The 24,641-nt window shown below is 49.2% G+C and overlaps 2 protein-coding genes across 7 annotated transcripts in view; one reads left to right on the plus strand and one right to left on the minus strand.

Moving 5' to 3' along the window:
• Ubp1 (upstream binding protein 1) overlaps positions 1-3,838 on the plus strand; it is a 50,197-nt gene extending 46,359 nt beyond the window's left edge. For all 3 annotated transcript variants that reach the window (XM_028893004.2, XM_028893002.2, XM_028893001.2), the window contains one exon: positions 1,943-3,838. In XM_028893004.2, the coding sequence (XP_028748837.1) occupies positions 1,943-1,980 (38 nt within the window). In that variant the 3' untranslated portion in view covers positions 1,981-3,838. The remainder of the gene's footprint in view (positions 1-1,942) is intronic.
• Positions 3,839-4,771: 933 nt separating this feature from the next.
• Fbxl2 (F-box and leucine rich repeat protein 2) overlaps positions 4,772-24,641 on the minus strand; it is a 58,927-nt gene continuing 39,057 nt past the window's right edge. For 2 of the 4 annotated variants that reach the window (XM_028893007.2, XM_028893009.2), the window contains exons 2-11: positions 20,888-20,956; positions 20,695-20,809; positions 19,525-19,651; positions 19,348-19,422; positions 16,694-16,824; positions 14,821-14,881; positions 14,004-14,048; positions 13,444-13,500; positions 6,259-6,471; positions 4,772-5,715 (exon numbers count right to left, since the gene is read on the minus strand). In XM_028893007.2, the coding sequence (XP_028748840.1) occupies positions 5,608-5,715; positions 6,259-6,471; positions 13,444-13,500; positions 14,004-14,048; positions 14,821-14,881; positions 16,694-16,824; positions 19,348-19,422; positions 19,525-19,651; positions 20,695-20,809; positions 20,888-20,912 (957 nt within the window). In that variant the 5' untranslated portion in view covers positions 20,913-20,956 and the 3' untranslated portion in view covers positions 4,772-5,607. The remainder of the gene's footprint in view (positions 5,716-6,258; positions 6,472-13,443; positions 13,501-14,003; positions 14,049-14,820; positions 14,882-16,693; positions 16,825-19,347; positions 19,423-19,524; positions 19,652-20,694; positions 20,810-20,887; positions 20,957-24,641) is intronic. The other 2 variants (XR_005092048.1, XM_028893006.2) reach the window with 2 other exon arrangements.

Here is a 24,641-nt window from a genome sequence, read left to right on the forward strand (position 1 = left end):
CGCATATTCTATTTTTTTGTTTTTGTTTATTCCAGACAGGGTTTCTCTTTGTAGCCCTGGCTGTCCTGGAACTAGCTCTGAAGGCCAGGCTGGCCTCCTCTGCCTCCTGAGTGTTAAGATTAAAGGCATGTGCCACCACTGCCTAGCTATGTGTAAATATTCTTGAAAACGATGTCTTAGCTAATTTTAAGGGGTCGGAACATGGATGAGCGGTAATTTTAGTGTTTCTAATAGAAATTATCTAGTAGATATAGAAAGGGTTGATTTTTCTAGATGACATTCTGCCAGTGTTTGCTGAGCGTCACATCCAAGACTGTTAGTGCTAGTGCTGGAAAGAAACAAGGACAGTGGGAAAAGTCAGAATTGGCCACAGGCACAGCAGATGACCAGTATTCGGTGCCGTGAAGAAACAGTAGTGTGGGGCTAATCGGGAAGGGGAAGCGTGGAGAGCTGTTACAGAAGGCTTTTCTGAGGCGATCTGAAAAATGAGCTGGCCACAGGACTAGCCCAAGGGTGGTGTGGGACTGTGCAGAAGAATGCACTTGGCTTCTGTGAGGCCTGGAAGAAGGCCATGCAGCTGCCATGTAGGGTGAGGGTGAGCAGAGGAGAGTGGGGTCAGGGAGAGAAGCAGGCCCTGACTTACAGTGATGGCTGGTGATGATGGTCACTGAATCTTACTTCAGATGGGGTGGGAAGTTAGTGAAGTGGGTTAAACAAAGGAATAATGGGGTTGGGGTTTTTTCTACAACTGTGGAAATAACAAGATGGCAAAACTGGAAGGTAGGCAGTCTGTCTAGGCCAGAGGTAGTGGGAGTGTATGGACATGTGGACAGAGCTCACTGGGCTCCCTGTTTGATGGAGTAGTTGTGATTGCCAGGCAGGTGACCACCTCATCAGAGAGGTAAGTAAGGTTGATGCGAAACAACTTGGTGTGTCAAGCAGGCAGCTAATTGTACCACTCTGAGGTGCCTTGGGCTTGGGGTGCTATTTTAGACATGTTTGGATGTCAGAGCTTGGCGGGCTGTACAGCGCTGATGAGGGAGCAGTGTGGGAAGAGGTCCAGGTCAAGTGAGCTCCAGAGTACAGTTAGAGAGGGAAGGGGTCCGTGAAGGCAGACACGGGTTAAGATGACCTCAGCCCAGACTCCTCTCCCCCAGAAGAGGACAAGGTCTCCCGTCCCCCTTTTCTGGTAATCGCTGCAAAGAAGCAGCCCAAAAGGGTTGAAGTGACAATTTCTTTTTATACCCGATATGCCACTGGCCATCAAGCCCCCTGCAGATCTAAGGCAGCAGTGAACTGGCCCACTTCTTAGTCATGTGCAGAAACAGCTTTAATTTCAAAACTGTATCGCTTTTATCTTACAAAATTCCAGAAAACCCAGAAACCCATGCTTAGTCACATACTTGTGTCTTGTGAAACTCGTGGCCGTTTACAGAATTTGTCCTTACAAGACTTCTCTCCAGTCTTAGTTTACTGTTAGTGAGACTTCATCCACATGAAAACCTCCATTTCTGTTTTTAGGAACGCCTTCACTGCATCTCACAGCTTTCTGAGGCCATTAGGCAGTCTTACTAGATATCTGCCTCTGAGGATTCAGTTTTCCAGGAAAGAGAGATGCGAGCTGCCCGCCCATCTGGTGCAGGGCCTTCTCAGCTCTGCCCTCACACAGTGCTTTGGCCTAGTGTACACCCAGCATAAAGGCTACCTGCTGCTGTGCCCCCAAGCTCTTCCCTGTAGGGCAAGCAGTGCAGGGGCGGGGGTCCCAGGGACGTGTACATGGAGTTGTCCCAGGGGAGCAGAGCTAGAGCAAAGCAAAGCAATTAGCTTTTTATCAAGCTGGAAACTCGGAAGCAGATTGTACATTTCCATCTTGAATACAGTTTCTTTTCTAATTTTAGTTTGTTTTTTTTTTTAACTTTTTCCCTTTTTTTTTTTTTGGCAGCTGAAAATAATGATGGTATTCACATAATTTTGAAGTGATACCTTATACAGACTGAACTCTATTCAGTACCAAATAAAGTCATGCTTAAAAGTGTGTGAAGACTGAATCCAAGAAGTCTTGAGATTGGATTTTACTGTGAAATGTTTCATATTGAAAACACAAGAGGACCTTCCTAATGAGCTGTAGGAGAGACAAGTCTCCTCATTGTCACTGCCACAGCCCAGTACCCTCATGAGAGTGAGCACATCAGTCAACGTGCAACCAGCTCCTGGACACGGCGTGGGCACAAGGGCCCACTTTCCTAGCAGGGCCAGCGGCCAGAGTTCCCGAAGCAGTCTCTACTGGCTTTTGACACTGTAGCGGTTTGAAATGAATGTAAAAACTCAGCCGTGGCGTTTCCCTTTCTGTGCCAGTCTGGCTTTTGTTGCCTGACCCTTAGCTGACTTGGGGCGGAGATAGGGTGTGTTCTCTGGGGAGCCATGCTGCAGACACGGCGGCATTGGTCAGGTAAGAGGCTGAGCACCTTCTCAGAAGTGATCGTGTCTGAAGGTGTGCATCCAAGGGGATCATGCCAGACCAGGGAAGAGCCAAGCAGAGGAGATGAGCAAGCTATCCGCAGTACCTTGCTGTGAGGTCAGTGTAAACCCTAATAGGTACAAAGACTTGGGTGTTCGACTTTCGCTTCCATGTTTAGCCTTTAGTTTCCAGATTTCACCATTTAAAACCCTGTTGCCTTTGAAACTCATGTGGTTTCCTTTTCTCATCTCCCCATTCTCCATCCTGTCCCCGCCCCATACACACTTAAGCCTCCCAAGTAGCTGGGACTCCAAGTGCGCACTCACTTGTTTGTGCCTAGCTCCGTTCTTAAACATGTTTAAAGCCCTTCCCCAGACATTAGAACTAGGGGATGTAACAGGGAAACAGAGTATTATTGTTGATAGCTTCTGACTGGTGTTAAAGGGATCTTTGTTTTGAATGAGACACAAGTACCCATGGAAACACTAGATGTCACAACAAGACACTAAAATGTACCATAACCCCCTCTCCTCCCCTCGGATGCTGAGTTTCAGTACAATCATGGATCTCTCTCTGGTGATTAGTTAGGGCTGTCAAGGTGTCCTGCATCTTTGCTGCTTTGTAACAGGTGTGCCTCTTTATAGGATCACATGTGCTCGCACACCACTCTCAAGGGAGTCTTGGCCTTTTCCCTCCCCACCACCACCTCTCCAGAGTTCATCAGCAAACATTTTGTGAGGCCTGTGGCAGGTCTGAGTTTTAAAAAACTTTTTTCCATTTTAATTAATTATGTAGCATCTCTGCCCATTCGCTCAGCTGCTGGCTGTGAATGTCTGTCTGACCCTTGTTCAGGGGGGTAGGAATGACTACTTCAGTGGGTAACGGCTTTAACGTCTTGCGTTTTATTCATAATGGGGGTTAATTATTTGCCACAAACTCAACTGTCTCCATGTTTTCATCTTGGGCTTGGCAGGGCTGTGGCTCTGCAGCCCTTGAGGAGGGGAGCGCTCCCATCTGCCCTTCCCTTTGGTCTTGTGACCACATGCTTTCTGTACCAGTCACTTATTTGGGGAAGAAGCGAATTTATCTCTGAATTGTTTTTAAGAGTTTTGCTTGTCTGTTAGCTTTCTTTTTTGGATCTCATGATTTATGGAACAATAAATGTCATTTAATGCTGTGTGCTATTTTGAATTCCTTATCAGGTTTTAGAAGTGGGGTGAAAGTACTTACAAGCTCCTCAGACTTGAAACTGTGCTGAGCAGCACAAAGTGCTGGTCTGTCTCAGTGAAACTGTATAGAACCCACAGCACCAGCAGTTTGCTATTTGGTTACTAGGATGTACAGTTGAGTGTAATAAATGTTTTCTGATTGTTTTGTAAATGTGTCACTCATTTAACATCTAAAGTTGTACTGCTGCCATCTCAGGCCACCCTGTGGGCTGCCCCTGCCCTCTCTTTGCTGCTGCTTTCCACAAAGGTGACATTACAGGAACTACCCCACCTTACAGAAGACAAGTCAGGCTTTCTGACTAGAGCTTCTTCTAGTCTGGGAGTGAATGTGTGGTCACTGAGCACCAAGTCCTACATCGATGATTGGCTGCACTCTAGCTCAGAAAAATGTATGGTTGTCTCTGATGTTTAATAGAAATGAGTTCATGAATCACTAAAGCAAGTCTAGTACACACTTCACACTCCCCCGCACCCCTTACAGTTACTTAAATAGCTGTTGTGATATCCAAATAGCCTTCAAACCAGGGAATACTGCAACATGTCACAAGGCAGTCAACCCCACAGTAAGCTAATGCTTACAAGGATTCTCCTAAGGAATTTCCAGCGTGTATGTGTGTACTTGCTTTCCTTCTGAAAATGGAGCTGGGCAGCGTGTACAGAGGCTGTAACCCTGTCCACAGAAACACAGCTCATTTTTGCAGTTTTGGCTGGGGAGTGATTGCTAGGAAGGTTCCATTACCCCCTACCAGCTACCATTAACCCCTAAAGTCACATTGAAGGTGGTGGTAAATGTTGACAGCACAGAGCAGACAGCAGCCATAGTAAAAGACTGGGCATCCTACTCTAGTTCAGGTAATAGAGAAATGCCTGCATTTGGAAAGTGGCTTTGCTCAGATTTGCCAGCTTGAGCATCACAGCAGTAAAGCCTCTGACCAATTCTAGTGAGCACTCGAAGGGCCTGATAGGAGTTCTAAAGGTGCCAACACGTTACTTGTTTGAGTTTTTCATGTGGGAAGCTTTAATATAATTCTGGTATGATCTCTAAAAATTCAGTAAATTTGAAAAAAAATACATCCATTCTACATGCACCCAATTCATTATTTTTACTTGATTATATTATAGATAACTTAAGCCTTAATTCTATATTACTTCAAGGTTCCCCCAAATTTTTTTGAGAAGTGTGGACATAATTGGCTTTTTTTTCTCTTAACAAAAATTCACTGTGTGCTGTAGCATGTGGCAGGGCTCATCATTTCCAATGGGACAGTGTAAAGTAGGTTGCTTTTGTTTAGTTTTTGGTCTGTAGAACTGGATGTGACAAGCTGACACAACGGTGAAGATCCTGCCCCACCCGGTTCGGAAGTCCTCGTTTCTTTGGTGTCTTATGGAAATGTGTTAGCATGCCTTTCACACACGTTTCTACATAGGAAACTACCAGCCATTCTGAGTTTGCAGTGCAGTCACGTTGATAAAGGTGCTATTTAGTCTTCAAAGTGGAAAAGTCCTGCAAACAGTAGGCATCGTTATGATTTAAAGTAGGCCACTGGCGTAAGGATCAGGTGGAGATCGGCAGGCTCTTGGCTCTGCTCAGGTTGTGCTAACACTGAAGGTCTATGGAGGGTGCTGGCAAAGCCGCGCGGCTCTGTGCCTAGGCAGGTGCCCACCTCTACAGGGCTCTGGGTTACTTGTGTGGTCTCGGCTGCACCACACCACTCTTGCCACATGGTAACTGACACAGGCTTTGATTTGCTTGCAGCCCAGCCAAGGTTAAGGTGAGTGGTATCACCAGTTACTGTGATCTGTGCCCAAGTCTTTTACCTGTAATGCTTTCCCAATGGAGAGTCGAGATTGGGTGATGGTGGCGCAGTCAGGAGACTGGTCTAACCTGGAAGATGGGGCCCTTGGCCTAAGCAGCTGCTGTCAGAGTATGACACAGCATCTGCACAGTCGATGTCCGCTGCCCGCCACTGCTGGTGGAGGGGTGACTGGAGCAAAGTAGGCATGGACTTTGACGTGAGGAAGCTGGGCCTGCAAGGAGACGGAGGAGGGGGAGTAGTCAGCCCTGGTGTTAGGATTCTTGGATAGCAACCTAAGAGAACCTGAAGTCATAAGCTAGAACTGCTCCCATCACACTCCCTTCTACCCCCAAAGTCCAGCACCGTCTAGAGACAAGTGGAAAGAGTCTCCCAGGGGCCATTTTGTAAATGGCCCCCACACTCCAAACTGTCCTTAGATGGAAGCTTGCGAAGGTGCCAATCACCAGACTACATGGAACCTCCACCTCCAAGAATAGATGTGTGAAGAAGCCTAAGGAAGTGCTGTGTAATCAGACCAGTTTGCGTGAACACAACAGACTGGAGAAGTGGATGTGTGCAGTAGTGTGAGTGCATGCCACAGCATGTATGTGGAGGTCAGAAGACATTTGGGAATTGGTTCTAGTCTACTTCGTGTGTCCTTGGACTTGAACTCAAGAAGACAGCTTGGCACGAGCACCTTCACCTGCTGAGCTCTTAGCAGCCTCGCTCTTGGTTTCTGTGTAGCCCTCTGCTGCTAAGGAGGCCTCACACCTACCCGCATGCGCTTGATGCCCGCACGGGTGACCTGCTGGCAGTCGTACAGCTCCAGGCGCTCCAAGCCACGGCAGTTCTCCAGGTGCTCCAGTGCAGCGTCCGTGACGAGGAGGCAGTTGTCCAGCTCCAGGACCCGTAGTCTCTCGTGCCCACACGTGCTGCTGCTCAGGTGCAGGATCCCTTCATCAGTGATGAGCTCACAGTGGGACAAGCTCTGGGGATGGGGAAGAAATGTTCTTTCAGAGGACTCTCATTGCAGGTTCCAGCTCGTAAGAGCTGGCTCCTGAAGTGCCCCGGGGTAACTGCTTGCTGTGGTGTGAAGTGTGTGATATGTCCTCTGAAAAGCACATGCTGGCAATTTTGTGCCATGTGTTGGGGAGGACCACCTTTATGAATGAATGAAAGATGTAAGGGCTGGTCTGCAAAATCCTCATCAGATTGACAATCCCCCAACATCCAGTACTGCAGGAAACACTTAGTCTGGGGTTTTCTGTAAGACCAGCACAAAATGGCCATGACAGTTGTCTTGTCCAGGGAGGAGCTGACAAGGCCCTGAGTTTGCTATTCCCAGGCCATAGCAGCTAACTTTAACCCAAAATAAGGAAATACATGTTCCAGGGGGGATTTAAAGTTTACCCCCTTGAGCAATTTTATGGCCCAATTCACCATCTGAGTAGAGCCTTCACCAGTAAAGCCAGTGGTTTTGGTTCCCTTTTTCCTTTAAAACATACAGGGCTGGAAAGGTGGCTCACTAGTTAAAGCACATGCTCTTCCAGAGGACCAAAGTTTGGTTCTCAGAACCCATGTAAGGTGGCTCACAACTGCTTGTAACTCTGGCTACAGGAAGATCCCATGTCTTTGGCTCCCATGAGCACCCAGTCACATGCACTCGTCCTAGCACAGATATAATACATTCAAAAGTGCAGGTGGCCGGGACCCTGACCCATAGTCACGCATCATTAACCTCTTGGAAGTAGTAATAATAAAGGTTACAAAAGTAATGGGTACTTTACACAGCCAAGTTTACTTAGTAACTTCAGACTGGACAGTTTCTTCACTGTGAAAAATGGAAAATCGGGCTGGAGAGATGGCTCAGAGGTTAAGAGCACTGACTGCTCTTCCAGAGGTTCTGAGTTCAATTCCCAGCAACCACATAGTGGCTCACAACCATCTGTAATGAGATCTGGTGCCCTCTTCTGGCCTGCAGTCATACATGCTGTATACATAATAAATAAATCTTTAAAAAAAAAAAAAAAGAAAAGAAAAATGGAAAATCTTCACTATTATAAAAGTTCTTCAGAAGGGAAAAGAAAGAATGCCTGAGAGTGACTGACAGGTTTACCCTGAGGAAGAGACTGAGGTGATTTCTGAGGTATTGGGGCCGAGTAGGAAAGGGCGGGGTATGCTGCAGTGCCCCAGCTGGTGGACAAGAATGTAGGTTCAGAGCTTAGCAGAAGACAGGATGTCCTGGATGGGCAGAGATCCCCGGATGTGCAGGCCGTGTAAGCCAATGCACGGTAGAAGTGGAGGTCAGAGGACAACTGAGGGTGTTGGCTGTTTTCTGCCACCATCTGGATCAAGCTTGGCAGCAATCACCCTTCCCCACTGAGCCTGCCCATGGCTTTTCTTTTGATCCCAGGGTTACTGGGACTATGATGCTACACTTATCAGAAAGCTCCACAGTATAGAATCCTGTTAATTCTTTAAATGTTAGGAAGAACTCTAAGCAAATCCATTTGTATATGAACATTTGGGGGAATTTAGAGAGTAAGTGAATTTCCTTAAGAGAAGTTTGGAGGTTATTTTACATCAAATGAGTTATTGGTCCATTTCACCCATGTTGTCAAATTTATGTAGTTAAGTGTATCCATAATGTGAAAATTTTAAATTCTCCAAAATTTAAAAATGTTTGAGTATCACCACAGTATTTCCACACATAGGAAATCCACAGGCAACCTCCTGAGACAAGCCGCAGCTGAACACAGTAGCAAGATAGAAATGAATTTGTTTTTAGCTTGGGCCCTAATCCCAAGCACACTGTGTAAGTGTGTATGACAAGCGTGTGATGAAACAGTCTGGAAGCCCAAACGCCTACGTCCCACACGTTTTTGGGTAAGGACGCTCAGCCTGGACAGAGCTGGGGACAGCCGGCCTGAGGGCCTCTTTCCAAAGCAGCAGCAGTCTCCATGACACTGCTGTCCTGATTGCTTCTCAGTCTCACTCGTGTCTACCATGGTCTGTCCTTTGAGTTTGGGCCTTATTTTACTTTTTTCTGGCTTCTTGGATTGAAAAATGAAATCATTGGGACCTTTCTCCAATGCAAGCATTGGTGTGAGAGTCTGCAGAGCTCTTAGTTCTCCCACAGTGATGTGACTTTCATTCAGCTCACCTCCCTTTCACTCTGAGGTCCCCCTTGACTGCTCTTATCTAGAAGCCTGCTCTTCAGTTTCCACGTGTAACCTTTCTGTTGCCATCTTGAGCTGAAAGCCTGTAATTCTCTAGTTAAGGTTATTACTCAGTGGGGCTCTGGGACCTGTTCACAGTGCGCTCACTGCAGGATGCATCCTTCCCTCAGCTTCTGCCCATGCGACTCTGACTGGGCATCTCAGAGAAGTGGCAAACCCCTACAGAAGATGACACCTGTCTTTGGGGGAATGGCTTACTTCACTTAGCATCATGTCCTCAAACTCATCTGTCGTGAAGCATGTGCCAGGATTTTCTTCCTCCTGTTGAACAACATTCTCCATGTGTGTATGCAGCATATTGCATTCACCTATTGATGGACAGACATTTGGGTTGATTCCCTTTGACTGTTGTGGATTAATGCTTTCAGTTTGGATGGCCGTGGCTGTCTCTCACATCCCCCTCTCAGGTTGGCTTCGTTCCATTTTGTTGGTGGTGTTTTATTTTTTGTTTTGTTTGTTTGTTTGTTTTGTTTTCTTTTGTTGTTTTCACATACCCAGCAACTGAAGTTTGTAACGTGCCGAGGACCCACCACTTTGCTTTCTGGGGTAGTGGAACCATTTTCCATTCCCACCAGCAGTTCACAAGGGTCCCTGTTTTTCCATGTTCGCCCAGCACTTCCTCTAAAGGAGATCTCCACCACACAGGATCCAGAGCTGAGAATTCTCAGCCTTTGTTTTTTGTTTTGTTTTGGAGACAGTGAATTCTCAGCCTTTGATGAGGCAGTGTCTGCTCGAGGTTCCTCGTGAGGAACTGGCTTTGGTGGCTGGAGAATGGATGATGATGGTGGTGGTGGCCGTGGTGAGCATTGGTCTGTCTGAGGTTTGATTAGCTTGAACCTACAGGAACATTTTACCAACTTTGGAATTTTTAGCTGTTTCAGTTCTAATTGTGATACTGTGACTGTGACATCTTCTGTTCCAGCTCCCTAAGGCCCTAAACTACCCCTCTTGTTCTTTATTTTCTTCAGGCTGTTCTCACTTGCCAAGAGTAAGCCATCTCTGTTTTTGGGTCCTCCACTCTGCTTTAAGGCCGCCCACTGAACTGTGGTTTTAATTTTCTGAACACTTGAATATACTGAATCTAGTCACAGACATTGACTTTCTGTTGGTTTTACTGTGTTTTCATAATTTCTAGCTGGAATGTTTCTCTGAAGTCCACTTTAAATGCTTTCATATTATCTGGACTTGTCATCTTGATGGTGGTGCCCACTGACCATCTCTTCTCATGAGTCCAGATTGTTCTGTTGTATCCCAGACATTAAAATGTCCTATTTACATCTCATTGCACCAGGCCTGTGGCACGACATTGCTGTGCGGTAATGCTCTGTTGTCAACATACAGTGGCCAGGAGTCCCCATCCCAGTCTGATCCCATGGGGCAGGTGCCCTGTTACTGCTAGGTAGAGGTGGGCGTTCAGACTCCCAAACAGCCCTGATTCAGGTGCGGGGACATGTGACTGCCACCTGGTGAGTGCCTCCCTGTGGTCTCCAGTGATACTGCATGTGGGGGCTGGGAGATGGTTATTGTTACTACTGGGCAAAGATGAGAGATCCTAGCTCTCCACTCACCCTTTACTGGCAGGGTGGGGAAGCACAGTTTTCTCTGGGGCTAGGGGAGAATTACTGTCAGAAAGAACAGATTCTTTGGGATTTCTTCCCATCTCAGCATTTCGAGTTGTCAGCTCCTTTAGAACCTAGCTGGGATGTACAAAGCAAAAGCAACCCTGCCCCCCATGGACTCACGCAGTCCACAGCCCTAAGGTCCCTGCCTGGCTTCCCCATCTTCTCTTGCCTTCTTGATATTTAAATAGAGGCTCTGTGTCTAGGCACTTAGTTGAAAGTCAATGTAGATGACAAAGTATAAGGACTTTTTTTTGGATTTTTTTTGGGGGGATGTTTTTAAAGGCAAGCTCTCTGTAGACCAGGCTGGCCTCAAACTCACAGAGCTCCACCTGCCTCTGCCTCTTGAGTGCTGGGATTAAAGGCGTGCACCACCCAGCTAATAAGGAAGACTTTAAAGCTGAGGCAGGTACTTCAGCAGAGAAATGAGGCTGTGCTTTTGTACCTGTGCTGGCTTTCTCCTCCTCTGCTGGGTGCTGGGGGTCTGCCTGGAGTCAGAAATGTACTCTCTACTATGGTGCAATGCTTCCTAAGGGACACCTCAGGAGTAGCCTGCCAGCAGAGGTGTGATGAGCCACAGCCTGAGGAATGAGACCCAGTCCCCTGCCTGAGCCTGAGCCTTCCCTGGTCTCCAGCAGTCACGCTGGAGATGGTGGTGCAATACTGTAAGAGCTGGTCGGCTGCTGAAGAAGCCACCTGGTGCTCTGAGCACACACGAGTATGTCAGGGAGAGGATTTGCTGCCCCGTCCTTGCTGACTCCCTCCTTTGATGCCAGATGGCTGTCATGGCACAGTGCCTTCCTGACGATGCCTGAGCCTCACAGTGGTTGGGATGGTCCCAGCACTCACTGCGCAGGCGCATGCCCTATCTCTGGGGCAGAGCCCAAGGGTCCTGGCTGTCCTCCACAGTGGCAGTCTTAAACCACGGGCCCAGTCCTTCCTAGAAATCCCACAGCAGGAGGCCACCTTGGATTTACAGAAAGCACATTTACGGGGCTGGAGAGATGGCTCAGAGGTTAAGAGTACTGGCTGTTCTTCCAGAGGATCCGGGTTCAATTCCCAGCACCCACATGGCAGCTCACAACTGTCTGTAACTCCAGTTCCAGGGGAGTTGACACGCTCACACAGACATACATGCAGCACAGCACCAATGTACATGAAATAAAAATAAAAAAAAATATTTAAAAAAAAAAGAAATGTTTAATGTTTACTGTTTAAAGGTAAAAAAAAATCAACGCACAGATAGAACTACAGAGTCAAAGGGTAAGATAAAACGTTAAAGACAAATTATTCCAAAGAAGCGCCAAAAAAGCAGAGAAAGAGAAAACTAAAAGCAATAGTAAATAGAGGTCACGGCCCAGCTGTAGCCATCACATTGAACGCCAATGACTAGATCTTCCCATTCAAAGGTAGAGATCTGGGCTCAGGATCAGTTCAGTGGCAAGAGTAGTGCCTAGCATGGCTAAGGCAGGGGAGTAGGAATTAGGCAGGTATGGTTGTTCAGGGAGGCTGAGGCAGGACTGTGAACTCCTGGCTAGCCTAGGCTACACAAACTGATTCCAAACAAAGCCAAGGGTTGAAGGGTGTAGCCTGGTGGCAGAATGCCTGTGTGGCAGGGGCAGGGATGTATGGCAGGGGCAGGGATGTGGGCTGAGCCTCAGGACTGAGAAGACTTAAAAAGGCCAGCAGGGGAGAGATGACTAGGTGATCAAAAGCTTGTAGGCTCTTACAGACAACCCACACAGGGCAGCTCGCAACCACCTGTAACTCCAGCTACAGGGAATCTGAACCTTCTGGGCTCTGGGCGCTGCACTCATGTGCATGCCCACAGACACATGGTTTTAAAAGTCAGACTAGGTCAAATTAACACTCAACTCCCTGTCTCTAAGAGACATAAACAGATAAGCTGAAAGAAAAGCACATGCCACTCACAGTATCAGCAAGCTGATGACATCCTATAAAGCATATGATGCCAAAGTTGGCTCATCAGAAAACCACCACCATGGGTTTGTGTGCATTCTCATCCAATAAGGAAAGCTAACAGTCCCAGCCAGGCTATGGTAGGGGATCTGTGCTGGAGGTGGTGTGGGCTTCTGGGGAGAAACTATTTGTGGGCACATGGGAGAGTCTAATGTCTTCTAAATCTCAACATCCAGAGATGCTTACAAGTTCTAAAGACATTAGGGCACATCCCCTACACAAAGATTCAAGTTTCAGAGCGGAGAACAGGTTGCTGTTGCCTGAATTTCCTGTATTCTCCAATGAGAACAGTCCCTGGTCAGAGAAGCCCTCAGGACAGCCTGCAGTGAGAATCTGCAGCTACAGCATTTCTCTCCAGACTCAACTCTGAGGTGGTTCCCACTGTGGCTACAGGCCTCACTGGCTGCTACTTATCCTTGGCCGTTTTCACTTTAGGCTCTTTGATTTCTGGAGGAAGCTTTTTTTGACCTTGTTCTTTGAAATGTGGTCTCTACATGCCGGCCAGGCTGAGCTCACACCTAAAAGTCTTCTGTGTCGTCTTCCAGGAGCTGAACTCACAGCTGTCACCTCAGCCCACCTGATTCGTGGTGTCACAGTTCAGTTTACTCCTAAGTCCCATTTCTAGAAGCGGCATGAATAAAAAAGGAGGACTGCATTGAGAGGGGTTTTTGGTGCTCAAACACCCTAGGGAGAACTGGTTACTGGAAGGCATTCCCAAGAAGGGCAGTGAATGGGTCCTCTTCTCACAGGAACCCCTACCACGGCTGCCGTTAGATCTTCCAGAACATGCTCAGACCTCTTTTCCCATGCAGCCGAGAGACTATGAAAGGCAAACCTAGCAGGAGGGTGGCCCCAATCTTTGGTCCATGTGAGGGCATTATACAAGCTGAATATGAGGTTAACTGAAGTGATGGGCTTTGGTCCCTACCAGCTTCACTTCCTACAATGGAAGCAGTAACATCCAGATAGCCCACAGCCCAAGTTAGCCCAACAAGGAGATCTTTAGACCAAGAGCGACAGTGGCTTTACAGAAAGGGACCCATATGGCACTTGCGGGGGGGAGTGTCCTTTGCTTATTAAGACATTCGTAAGACATTACTATCGCCAATAACTCAGACTCACCAGGGCTTGCAGCTTGGGACAGTGAATGGAGAGCTGGATGAGGGTGCTGTCAGTAATCTGGAGAGAAACAAATGCTGTCAGTGTGGCTTCTGTGCCAGGACTTAATACCTAATCCTGGCTTCTCCTGAGCGTGGGGGTCAGAGGGTACAAAAGAAAACTAACACCTCTTCCAAGCACACTGGGCTCAAACTGTCGATTCCTGGGGAGGCACACTCTTGTTTGGCCTTGCTTCTGGTGCCTGAGGGAGCCTAGACAGGACACAGAAGCAGGTGAACAAAGGAGTTCCCCAGGACACCCTTCTCTGTAGATACCCTAGAACCTGACATGCAGGTTCATTCCTCTCACAGGCTGTGTAAAATAAAGGGGATCCTGCTTATGCTTGGAAATGGATGGTGCTCTCTTGCATGTTCCTGCTCTAGTCTGTCTGAAGTTCCCATTACAAGTGGTCTAAAGGGGCCCAGTCCCCACCGCCATGCTGGGGAATGGCAGCCGGGCTTGCTACCACACCAGGCCCCTAGCAGTGACAGAGCAGCCCAAGGGGCGGCCAGAAGTCCACTCACCAGGACACATTCTTCAAGATCCATCTTCTCCAGGTCATGGCAATTCTGAAAAAGGCCACAAGACACGTGAAGAGTGGCCCGGCAGCTCCCCCGGTCCCCTGAGGAATGGGCCCTACTTCTACAGCAGGTCTAAACCAGCAATTCAGAAGGCTGCCCTCCCAGTCAGGGCTCACTTCGGAGGATGGCCGTGACTACTGGAGGCCACATCATCCTCTCAACCCAGAGAGGGTTGACACATCTTTCTCACCACAGACTCGAGGAGGGCCTAGAAATGGATGCTCTGTCCTGTGGGAGGTAAGGACAGGAGGACACAGACAGGGTACCACAGGCAGTATTCCAGAGGGCAGAGCACGGCCCTGCAGGAGAAGCTGAGCAGAGGCCAAGTTGGGTTCACATAGAAAGGGCACCTGCCACTGGAGAGGAAGTTCTGTTCCAGATGGGCCTCACTGACAACTGAGGGACAGTGAGACCTGAACTCCTTCTAGAATGCTCTGCAGGCAGGTCCAAACTGCACCCTGTGGGCCACACGTGCCCGAGGAGAGCTATGAATGTGGCCCAACATTTTTTCTCAATGCACACAGTTCTTAACATGAACTTTGTAACTGACAATGTTATGCTGAAAAGTTCAACATGCCTTCCAGGATCTCCCTAGAGTCCTGGCTAGCTGAGAAAAAAGAACAAAACCTCCCAAAAGGGTTCTATCCTCCGACCTCATGTTCGTCTCTTTGTTTCTTTGTGCTCCCCAAAACTACCTAAGTAACTTTGAACTATGGGGGGTTAATTACAACATGGTTGTATTTCAAACTCAATGCCTTACCCGAGCTAAGAGTGTAAAGCCTGCGTCAGTCAAATGGGAGCATCGGGCAGCCTCCAAAATTCTGGGAGGGGGCGAGGGGAGAAAAAGCATGAGAGCCTGGTTAACAACAAACACACTGCATGCCGCACACCCTCCAGTCTGCTGTTCTGCGGCACACCGAGCTGCTGTCGCATGCAAACACAGCCTCAGGACCCACGAGTGGCACCAGGATGGGGGACTGGAGTGGAGTCCTCATGTCTCCTCACAGGCACGGACAGTGATCCAGGAGCCTGCCCACCACTGTTTGTTTGTTTGTTTTTAACACAATTAAAATGAATTTTTGCTATACAAAAGCATGAGTTAATTCTCATAAGAATTGAAACAGGAGGGGCTGAAGAGATGGCTCAGAAGTTAAGAGCACTGGCTGCTCTCCCAGAGGTCCTGAGTTCAATTCCCAGCAACCACATGGTGGCTCACAGCCATCTGTAACTTGATCTGGTGCCCTCTTCTGGCCTGCAGGCAAAATACTGTATACATAATAAATAAATAAATCTCAAAAAAAAAAAAAAAAAAGTAAGGAAAGAAGGAAGAAAGGAAGAGAAAGAGAAAAGAAAAAGAATTGAAACAGTTTTACTGGAATGTAAAAAAAAAATAAAATAAATATAACTCTCTCCCACCACCTCTTGTATAGCTGTTTGGGTTAAGACTACTGGTTTTGCTAGGCGGTGGCGGCACACGCCTTTAATCCCAGCACTTGGAAGGCAGAGGCAGGTGGATCTCTGTGAGTTGGAGGCCAGCCTGGTCCACAGAGCAAGATCCAGGACAGCCAGGACTACACAGAGAAACCCTGTCTCAAAAAACAAACAAACAAACAACAAAAAAAAACCCAAAAAACAAACAAACAAAAAAAGACTACTGGTTTTGCTAGGCAGTGGTGGTGCACACCTTTAATCCCAGCACTCAGGAGGCAGAGACAGGTGGATCTCTGTGAGTTTGAAGTCAGCCTGGGCTACAGAGTGAGTTCCAGGACAGCCAGGACTACACAGAGAAATCCTGTCTCAAAAAACAAATCAAAACAAAAAACTGCTGGTTTTGAAATAGAAAGCTACAGGTTACAATTCTTGCTTCTCTCCTCATCCATCATGAGATGCAGGACAAACTGACTTTCCTCTGGGTCTCAGTTTCTGCTGAGAGTGAGTGTCCGCTCACGTGGATGTGTCGAGTTGAGTCAGGGTGGCACAGGCCTACAGTGAGCAGCTACTGTCAGGCACCAAGCTCCTGTATGTGCAGGGTCAGTGCCTGGGGCAGTGGACAGTGACTCTGCCTCGGTAGCCAACGCGTTTTCCGGTATTCAGGAGACAGCAGGCAAGCCGCTGCTACTTTCCCAGTTTACCCCTCCAGTGGCAGGGGCCGCAGAGCCCCACCTCAGTCTGTTCACTGGCAGACCACACGAATGGCCAGAGCAGAACAGCACGAGTCAAATTATGGGCCAATGCATGAAACAGAGCAAGAAACAACATGGTAAGAGGCATCCTGCGGGGCTGGAGAGATGGTTCAGCAGTTAAGAGCACTGGCTGCTCTCCCAGAGGACCCAGGTTCAATTCCCAGCACCCACATGGCAGCTCACAACTGTAACTCCAGTTGCAGAGGACCTGACACCCTCACAGACATACATGCAAGCAAAACACTAATGGACATAAAATAAGAATAAATAAATCATTAAAAAGATGCTTTAAAATGTTCTTTAAAAAGCCATCCTGCTCCACACCTTCCTCCCCAGTGGGTGTGGCACTGCCTTAGCCCAGTCCACCTACCAGCTCTTGGTTCCCCCACCCCTCTCCCCTCTGGAAGCCTGGTCCTCCTAGAACCACAGAGCAAAGTGGGTCATACTCACTGCAATCTGGGGCAGTTCAAGCCCAGGGCCGTGAGAGATGCATCCGTGAGGTTGCTACAACCCGAGAGGCACAGAGCCTGCAGCCGGTGGCAGCCCCTGCAGAGCTGCACCACGCCCTCATCAGTGATGCGCTGGGGAGAAAGAAGGGTACAGGAGTCAGGCCCAGCACTGACTCAGGACAGGAGACTCAGGTCAGGAGAACGAGTCTCCTGCTGCCCACCAGCACTTCACCCTGACACCCCCACAAAACACAAGCAGGCTGGCTGTGACAGCACTCGCCTGTAGTCCTGGCACTAAGAAGGCTGAGGTAGGAGGATCGCCAGTTCTAGCCCATCCTGGACTACATAAAGTGAAACTCTACCTTTAAGAAAAAGAAAAAGAAAGCAGCCAGGTGTGGTGGCCACACCTTTGATCCCAGCACTTCAGAGGCGGAGGCAGGCGAATCTGTGAGTCTGGAGCCAGCCTGGTCTACAGAGTGAGACCCTGTCTCAAACAAACCTGTCTAAAACCAAAATAACAGTAAATAGGTAAGTCCAGGCTATCACTAAGTTGGTAGGTCCCTGCCTGACATGCAAGAGGCTCTCTCTCCCTCGAGTTCAATCCCAGTACTACTCAACAAACGAGTAGAGAGAGGCTTCTGCACAGCTATAAACTAGCCTAGTATATTGCTAACACTAGACACTGGAAGTCAAGATTCTACCCAAAGAGTCATCAAGAGAGACTGTTTTCGGGAGAAATTCATAAACTCATGATAAAACATGAAATAAAGAACTCATGAGACTTCCTAGTTAAAAGACACGTCAGTATGCGGCTAAATGTGCAAACGGTGATTCTTCCTGTACTCACAGAAATCGTGTTGTGTTTACATGTATGTAGCATCTCACCAAACAATTTAGAGAAAAGGAAAACTAGTTACTGATAAATTCCTTGGCGTTCTATTTCATTTTCTGTAAAGATCTGGAACAATCTTTGCACTCCAATACACTAATTCATGCAGTCATAAGCATGTGCCTATCCTCTAGGCTTACCACCGGCCAGTGTTAACTCTGTAACTAGGGCCTGCCTTTGGCCGATCTGCGAAGCAGCTGTGAACAACTGTTTTCCCTTCTACCGTCAGGCACTCTAAGATTTAGGATTTATTTACCAAAAGCTGAGTGCAAGGTCTTTTTCTCATGTTTCTCAAAACTCTAGGTCCCCTTGGGTCATGCAGCCCAGGGCTACACACCCCCACAGCAGCAGTGAGGAAGACCCATAGTCCTCCCAGGGCTACTGCCTAGAGAAGAATGCTGGTTTCTCTTGCACACACCGTTTACAGCACAGCTACGTACGTGTGTGCGTGTGTACGCGTGCGTGTGCGTGCGTGTGCGTGCGTGCGTGCGTGCGTGCGTGCGTGTGTGTGTGTGTGTGCACGCGTGTGCGTGTGCGCGCACAATCTCAGGTGCCGTTCTTCAGGCACTGGCCACCTTCTTCTTTGAGACACATTCTGTTCTGGCTCAGAACCCACCAAGTAGAGGAGGCGGGCTGGCAAGCAAGCGGGAGGAATCCCACTGCCTCTCCTTCCCCAGTGCTGGCGTTATAAGAACATGCCACCATGCTCAGCTTTTCCACATGGGTTCTCAGGGCAAACTCAGGTCCTTGTGCTTACCTGACTGGGCTCGCTCCCCAGCCCAGTACTATTCTCACCGAGGAATCAGAGGAGCCACCACCCAGTGTATTAAGAAGAAATGAGATACTGAGATCTTACCAAGCTGTTCAGGTCTAACAGATACCTAGCGACAGCATTCCTGATTTTTCTGTTTTGAAGGAGTCAGCCAGACATACTGGCCACCACACCTGTAACCCCAGCTTTTAGTATGCTGAGGCATGAGAATTAGGCTAGCCTGGGCTATGCAGTGACACCCTGTCTATCTCTCATATATATATATGTGTGTGATATATATGTCACACATATTCACACATGTTTCTAAATATGAGTACAGGTGTAGACATGAACAATCAGGGCTGATTCCTGTGATTTGGGGGAGGGGCCGATATGCTGAACATGCTGTCTTATTATTGTTCTCACCTTACAAAGACTCACAGCTCCAATGAAGACAGAGGAAGAGGAGTCAGGGCAGGGTGATGTGGCCATCTGCCAGCCACCTTGGGCAAGTGCGGCCAGACAAGGGGCTGCAGGCAGTGGATGCGGGCAGGGAGGGGGCTGGGCACGGGTGCAGAGCCGGCATGGGTGCCAGGGGGAGGGGGCATGGGGGCAGGGTCTCGGTGTGGAGGATTGGGGGCAGGGGTGTGGTAGATGGGGGAGGGGGACGGGACAGGACAGGGGGCACGAGTAAGGAGGCAAGGGGCACGGGTACGGGGTCATGGGGGCACGGGTACGGGGGGGCAGGGGGAACGGGTGCGGGGGGAGGGGGCATGGGTGCGGGGCCGGGGGCAGGGGCACGGGGGCGGGGGTGGGCAGGGGGCTCAGGTGCAGGAGGGTAGGGGGCACGGGTACGGGGGGCAGAGGGCACGGGGGCGGGGGGGCAGGGGGCACAGGGGCGGGGCAGGGGGCGCGGGGGCGGGGGGGGCAGGGGGCACGGGGGCGGGGCAGGGGGCACGGGGGCGGGGGGGGGGGACACAGGGGGGCTGCGCACAGGTGCCGGGTCCACGCTTACCGAGCAGGACTGCAGATTGAGGCTCACGAGCTCGTGGCAGTGGTTCTGAATGTGTGTCAGAGCTTCGTCCTCTAACTGAGTGGAGGGCGGAAATGAAAGAGGGACGGGGTCAGGTCAAGATGACTGCCACAGCCAGGGCAACAGGTGACCGACCGACCGACTGACCGGTGTCTGTACCTGTGTGCAACCCCTCAGGAGCAGGGCTTTCAGGCCCCGGCAGCCCCGCACCAGCGCCTCGATGCCTTCCTTTGTGATCTGGTCGCACCAGGACAGGTTCAGATACTCCAGGTTCCGGCAGCCGTCGCTGAGAGAACAAACAACAACGGCACCCTGTGCAGCCTCCTGCAGACAGTGCTCAACTCAGTACACCACCGCAGCCTGGAGACGACAGCCCAGGGCCGCCTCAACCGCCTCGTCCTCACCGGGAGTCCCTGCCAATGTCTCCCACTGCGACGCTAGCCACACTAGTGCTGGGCTTGGGGTTTCTCTGTGTAAGTGCACATATGTGTGGGTGCAGGTTGTGTGTGGCCAGAAGTTGACTTTGGGTGTCTTCCTCAATTCCTCGCCACCTTTTGTTACTAATTTTTACAAGATCAGTTGATTGTGATGAACTCACAAACAAGAAAACATGATACAGATAGACGACTGAGTGAGTCAGTGATCCAGCCTCACTCTATCCCTCTCCGCGGACTTCTATGCAGTTAGAAAGACCATTCCAAAGCCACGGAGTTTCCCTTAGGATTTCGCACTTTCAGTATCAGTTACAATTTTATGTACTTATCCATCACAAAAAGAAAAAATGATAGAATTGAAAACAGAAAATGATTCGCTTTAAATTGTCTTTTTAATCTTAATTTGCGTGTTGAGGGGGGGCAGGGTTATGTGCCTATGGATGCAGTTGCCCAGGGTGGCCAGGAGAGGGCATCATACCTCTGGATCTGGAGTTGCAGTCAACTGAGCTGCCCAACACGGGCACCCGGAACTTGGTTCCTCTGCAAGAGCAGTATGTGCTCTTAACTCCTGTGCCCTCTCCCCAGCCCCTGGCTTGATGTCCTCTTTCATGGCTCGTGTCTCCCTTTTCCTGCATTCCACTCCTCCTTATCACACAGGGTCTCTCACTGAACCTGGCTGGAGCTCCCAGACTCAGCTAGGCTGGCTGGCCAGTGAGTCCCGGGATCCTCCTGTCTCTCCCTCCCCAGGACTGGGGTCGCAGGCAGGTACCACCATTCCTGGTTGTTTACACGGATTCTGGAGATTGCAACTTGGGTCTTTATTGCCTGACAGGCCGCACCACCTCCTCAGCCCACACTGGGTATTTTATTGACCCCAAAAGTCAAGTGCTCTCACCTGATCCCCTTTAAGGAGTTGTTGGTAACAGACACGCAGGACGTGAGATCCAGGTGTTTCAGCTTGGAACAGAATCTGCTAAGGCTGTAACACGTGCTGGAAAAAGGCAGGCACACTAAACATATTTTCAACCTTGTTTCTCACCCGGCTTCCCTGTGGCCGCTCTGTCCCCAGATCCATCTTTATTCCTTACCTGTCGGTGATTTTTGTGCAGCCATTGAGGTTTAAGTGTTCAATGTTTCGGCAGTTCTGCGCAAAGGTCCTAAAAGGGGTGGGGGCGGTAAAACTTGTGTGGGTTTTTATCCCCAAAAAGTAGCACAAAAAGCTTTAAAGCAAAATGATGCACCGAGACCCGTGGCCACAGGGTTGCTGCAAGCTGCAGAGTGGCCACTAGAGGGCAGCACAACCATCCACTTAGAGCAGCACTTTGCAAAGGCCACAGACTCCCTGGCAGATTCGGAGCTCAATAACCTGGGACGCTCTCAGGCACTGCGTGCTACTAGCCTGGCACCACACTTTCAGAAACGAAGGCCAAGCTACCTGTCAGTTAACCCTCCTCCGGCCCCATCTTTGGGATCATCTGAGATGGGAGGCCTGAAATTTCTCACTAGAAAAGTCAGTTTGCAGTAAAGGATGGACTCCTTCCTGGCCGTGCGTGCCCTGGGGGCACTCTGACACTGTCAGTATCTTTAGTATCAGACCCAGGTTTGCTGACAAGGACCCCACAGTGTGAAAGCTGCCTTGACCGTGGCTGACAGCATGGACAGAAGTAGAGAACCACACACCACTCCCACTCCTTGCTCTCGGGAGTGCTCTCGGGCAATCTATGTCTTCCTCAGATACAACTTCAGTCTCAGAGGACCGAGTCCTGGCTGCTTCATGGCCATGAGCATGTCATCTGCTCGCTTTGTCCTGCCAAGTAGAGGGATGGGGAACTAAACTGGATAAAATACAACAAGTCCACGATGATGTCAAGGAGTGTGAGTGGAACAGAATGCCAGCAGCTGCCATGCGTGGCCCTGACATTGGCATCTGAAGAACTGCCCAAGGCTGCGGACAGAATCAGCTAGAAGGATGAGATTGAAAGATCACCAAGGTCCTTTGGTGGGTACAGAGACTACTTCTACCTTCGAAACTTAAAAATATATCATTGTTTCTGGGGTTGGGTAGTGAGAAGAGTCGAGCTTCAGGAATGCGGAAGTAGCCTAAATGAAATGCCACTCTGCCCAACCTTTTACTTTAATTAATTAATGGGGGGCTGAAGAGATGACCAGAGGATAAGAGCACTTGCTGCTCTTGCAGAGGACCTGAGTTTGAGTCTCAGCATCCACAAGGCTGCACACAACATCTATAACTCCAGTAACAGGGAATCCAGGGTCCTCTTATGGCCTATGTACTATGTACTATGTACATGTGGCGTACACACATATGCGCATACAAACACTTGTACACACAAAACATTTCCAAGTCTTTCATTAATTAATGGACTGATTTTCGTGGTGCTGGGGATCATGGGCCTCCAACATGCTACGCGAGCACACTGCCATTCTTCACCCTACCCGCCCCAAGCCTAACAAAGACCCAAAAAAGAACAGGTTAAACAATGCAGCTGCATCCCAGACCTAAACTCGATAGAGCATTTATAGGAACAAAAACTGCTCCATACCCAAGAAGGTAGAACTTATGATGCCCGCCCAACACCGAGCAAAACCGTGTGTGCTTTCAACGGCGAGGAAACTAGATCTACAAGGAACAGAGATCTCTCTAGCCTATCCTATGCAAGCCTGATAGCAAAGGCAGCAGCAGCAGGCCAGGGCACTGAAAGGTTTGCTTTACCCAGAACGCTGCGGAGCTACAGTGCGGAGTGAAGACGCTTCATGGAGACATGAGAGGGTTTTGTTCATTCGAGAGGAAGACATGTTAAACATGACTGTGATGCAAATGTACTAATAGGCTGATTAGCAACACATTAGATGTGGTAGGTAGAAAAAAGACCGGTGAGTCCACCAAGAGCAGGGCCAGGGCATGTGCTAGTGGTGCAGCGTTTGCCTGGTGTGGCCGAGGCCAACTGTGTTCACAAAGTGTGACTGACAGCAAGACACAGACCACACCAGAACAGCAGCAAGTCTACGGCAGAACCCAACCCGAGTGCGAGCCTGTGCCACACAGAAAAACCAGTTCTGGTCGGGGCAGGGCTCGGTGGGAGAGTCCGGCATGAGTGACCCTGGGTTCAGTCACTAACAACTGCCCCTCAAATACTCCAAATAGATCTATGTTCAAATCAGAAAACTTCTAAGGGGTGCTGAGTTGTAGAGGGCCCAGCAGTCAAGAACCCTGGCTGCTTTTGCTGTAGTGGGTAGCTGTTCTGTCTTTGACCTTGAAGCACTGCCTATGACCTTGTAGTCCATGCCCCTGGGGCGTGGTCTCTCAGCCACCCTTAAGACCTGAGATGCATCTCTCTTCGCTCCCTCATCGACTTGGATGTGGGACTGACTGAGACAGCAGACTGCGCCCAGCATTCTAGAACCTGCGACAATTCTGTTCTGTACAGTGAGTTTTTCTCCCCAAATAAATTCCTTTGTCCTAAGCAGACTCCGTGGATTTCTCATATTATTTTGCAGAGGACCTGCATTCAGTTCCCAGCACCCACATGGCAACTTACAACTCCGGTTGGAGATTTGGCGCCCTCTTCTGGCCTCAGTGGGCACCGAACACACATGGTGCACCGTCATGAAGGCATCAATGCACACACATAACGAAAACAAACCAATCTTAAGGACTTTTAGAAAAACAGCACAGGTCAGCGCGTTTGTGACGTCAGGTGAGGCAGCAAGTTCTTGTGTTCTACAAGCAAGAAGATGGCGAAATGTCTTCCATTGAAAACTTCACTTCGGTGGCTGGAGGGATGGCTGAGCAGTTAGTCAGCAGACCTGCTGCTCTTCAGAGGATCCAAGTTTGGTTCCCAGCACCTACGTGGTGGCTGTCAACTGTCCATAACTCCAGTTCCAGAGGCCAATGCCTTCTCCTGGCCTCTGCAGACACGAGTATATACAATGAACATAAATCAATGAAGGTCCACACACAAACACAAAATTTAAAAATTAACTCAATCTGTAGAGGAACTTCCCTTCAGACAGGCAGCTAGAGACTGGGAGAATGCATTTGCAAAAGTACTTTGACAAGCACTGGTATCCAAAAATGTCTTAACTCTCAAAAACAGTGGGCAGTGGTGGTTCACACCTTTAATCCCAGCACTGGGAGACAGAGGCAGGGGATCTCTGTGAGTTTGATGACAGCCTGGCCTATCGAGAGAGTTCCAGGACAGCCAGGACTGTTATATAGAAAAACCCTGTCTCAAAAAAAAAAAAAAAAAAAAAATGAACTCTCAAAAATCAATAAAAACAACCTATGAGAAAAATGGGCACATGACCTAGACAGACATTTCCCCAAGATCCATGGACAGTGAGTCAGCATAGGAAGACATCCAGCAGCATCAGGACCAGGGAACTGCAGGACAACCACAAGATGCCACTGTGCATCACAAGGGCCAAAGTGAAAAGATCACGCCACACTAAAGGTCGGAAGGAACTGTAGAGTCACAGGTCACCGTGGGAACGTAGAAGAGTACATTCTGCTGTGAAATAGATTGGAAGCATCTTAAAAGTTTAAGCTGGGGGCTGGGGGACACTGAGACGGATCGTCAGGTAGCAACGCTTGTTGCCAAGCCTGACGTCACTGCAGCAGATCCTGAATGGCAGTCACTGCACAGGACTCCCCACTGCAGATCCCTGACTGACAGTCGCTGCACAGGACTCCCCACTGCAGCAGACCCCTGACTGACAGTCACTGCACAGGACTCCCCACTGCAGAGATCTCCTGACTGACAGTCACTGCACAGGACTCCCCACTGCAGATCCCTGACTGACAGTCACTGCACAGGACTCCCC

Source organism: Peromyscus leucopus, chromosome 7 (assembly GCF_004664715.2).
Source record: "Peromyscus leucopus breed LL Stock chromosome 7, UCI_PerLeu_2.1, whole genome shotgun sequence".
In the NCBI taxonomy this organism is placed as follows: Eukaryota; Metazoa; Chordata; class Mammalia; order Rodentia; family Cricetidae; genus Peromyscus; species Peromyscus leucopus.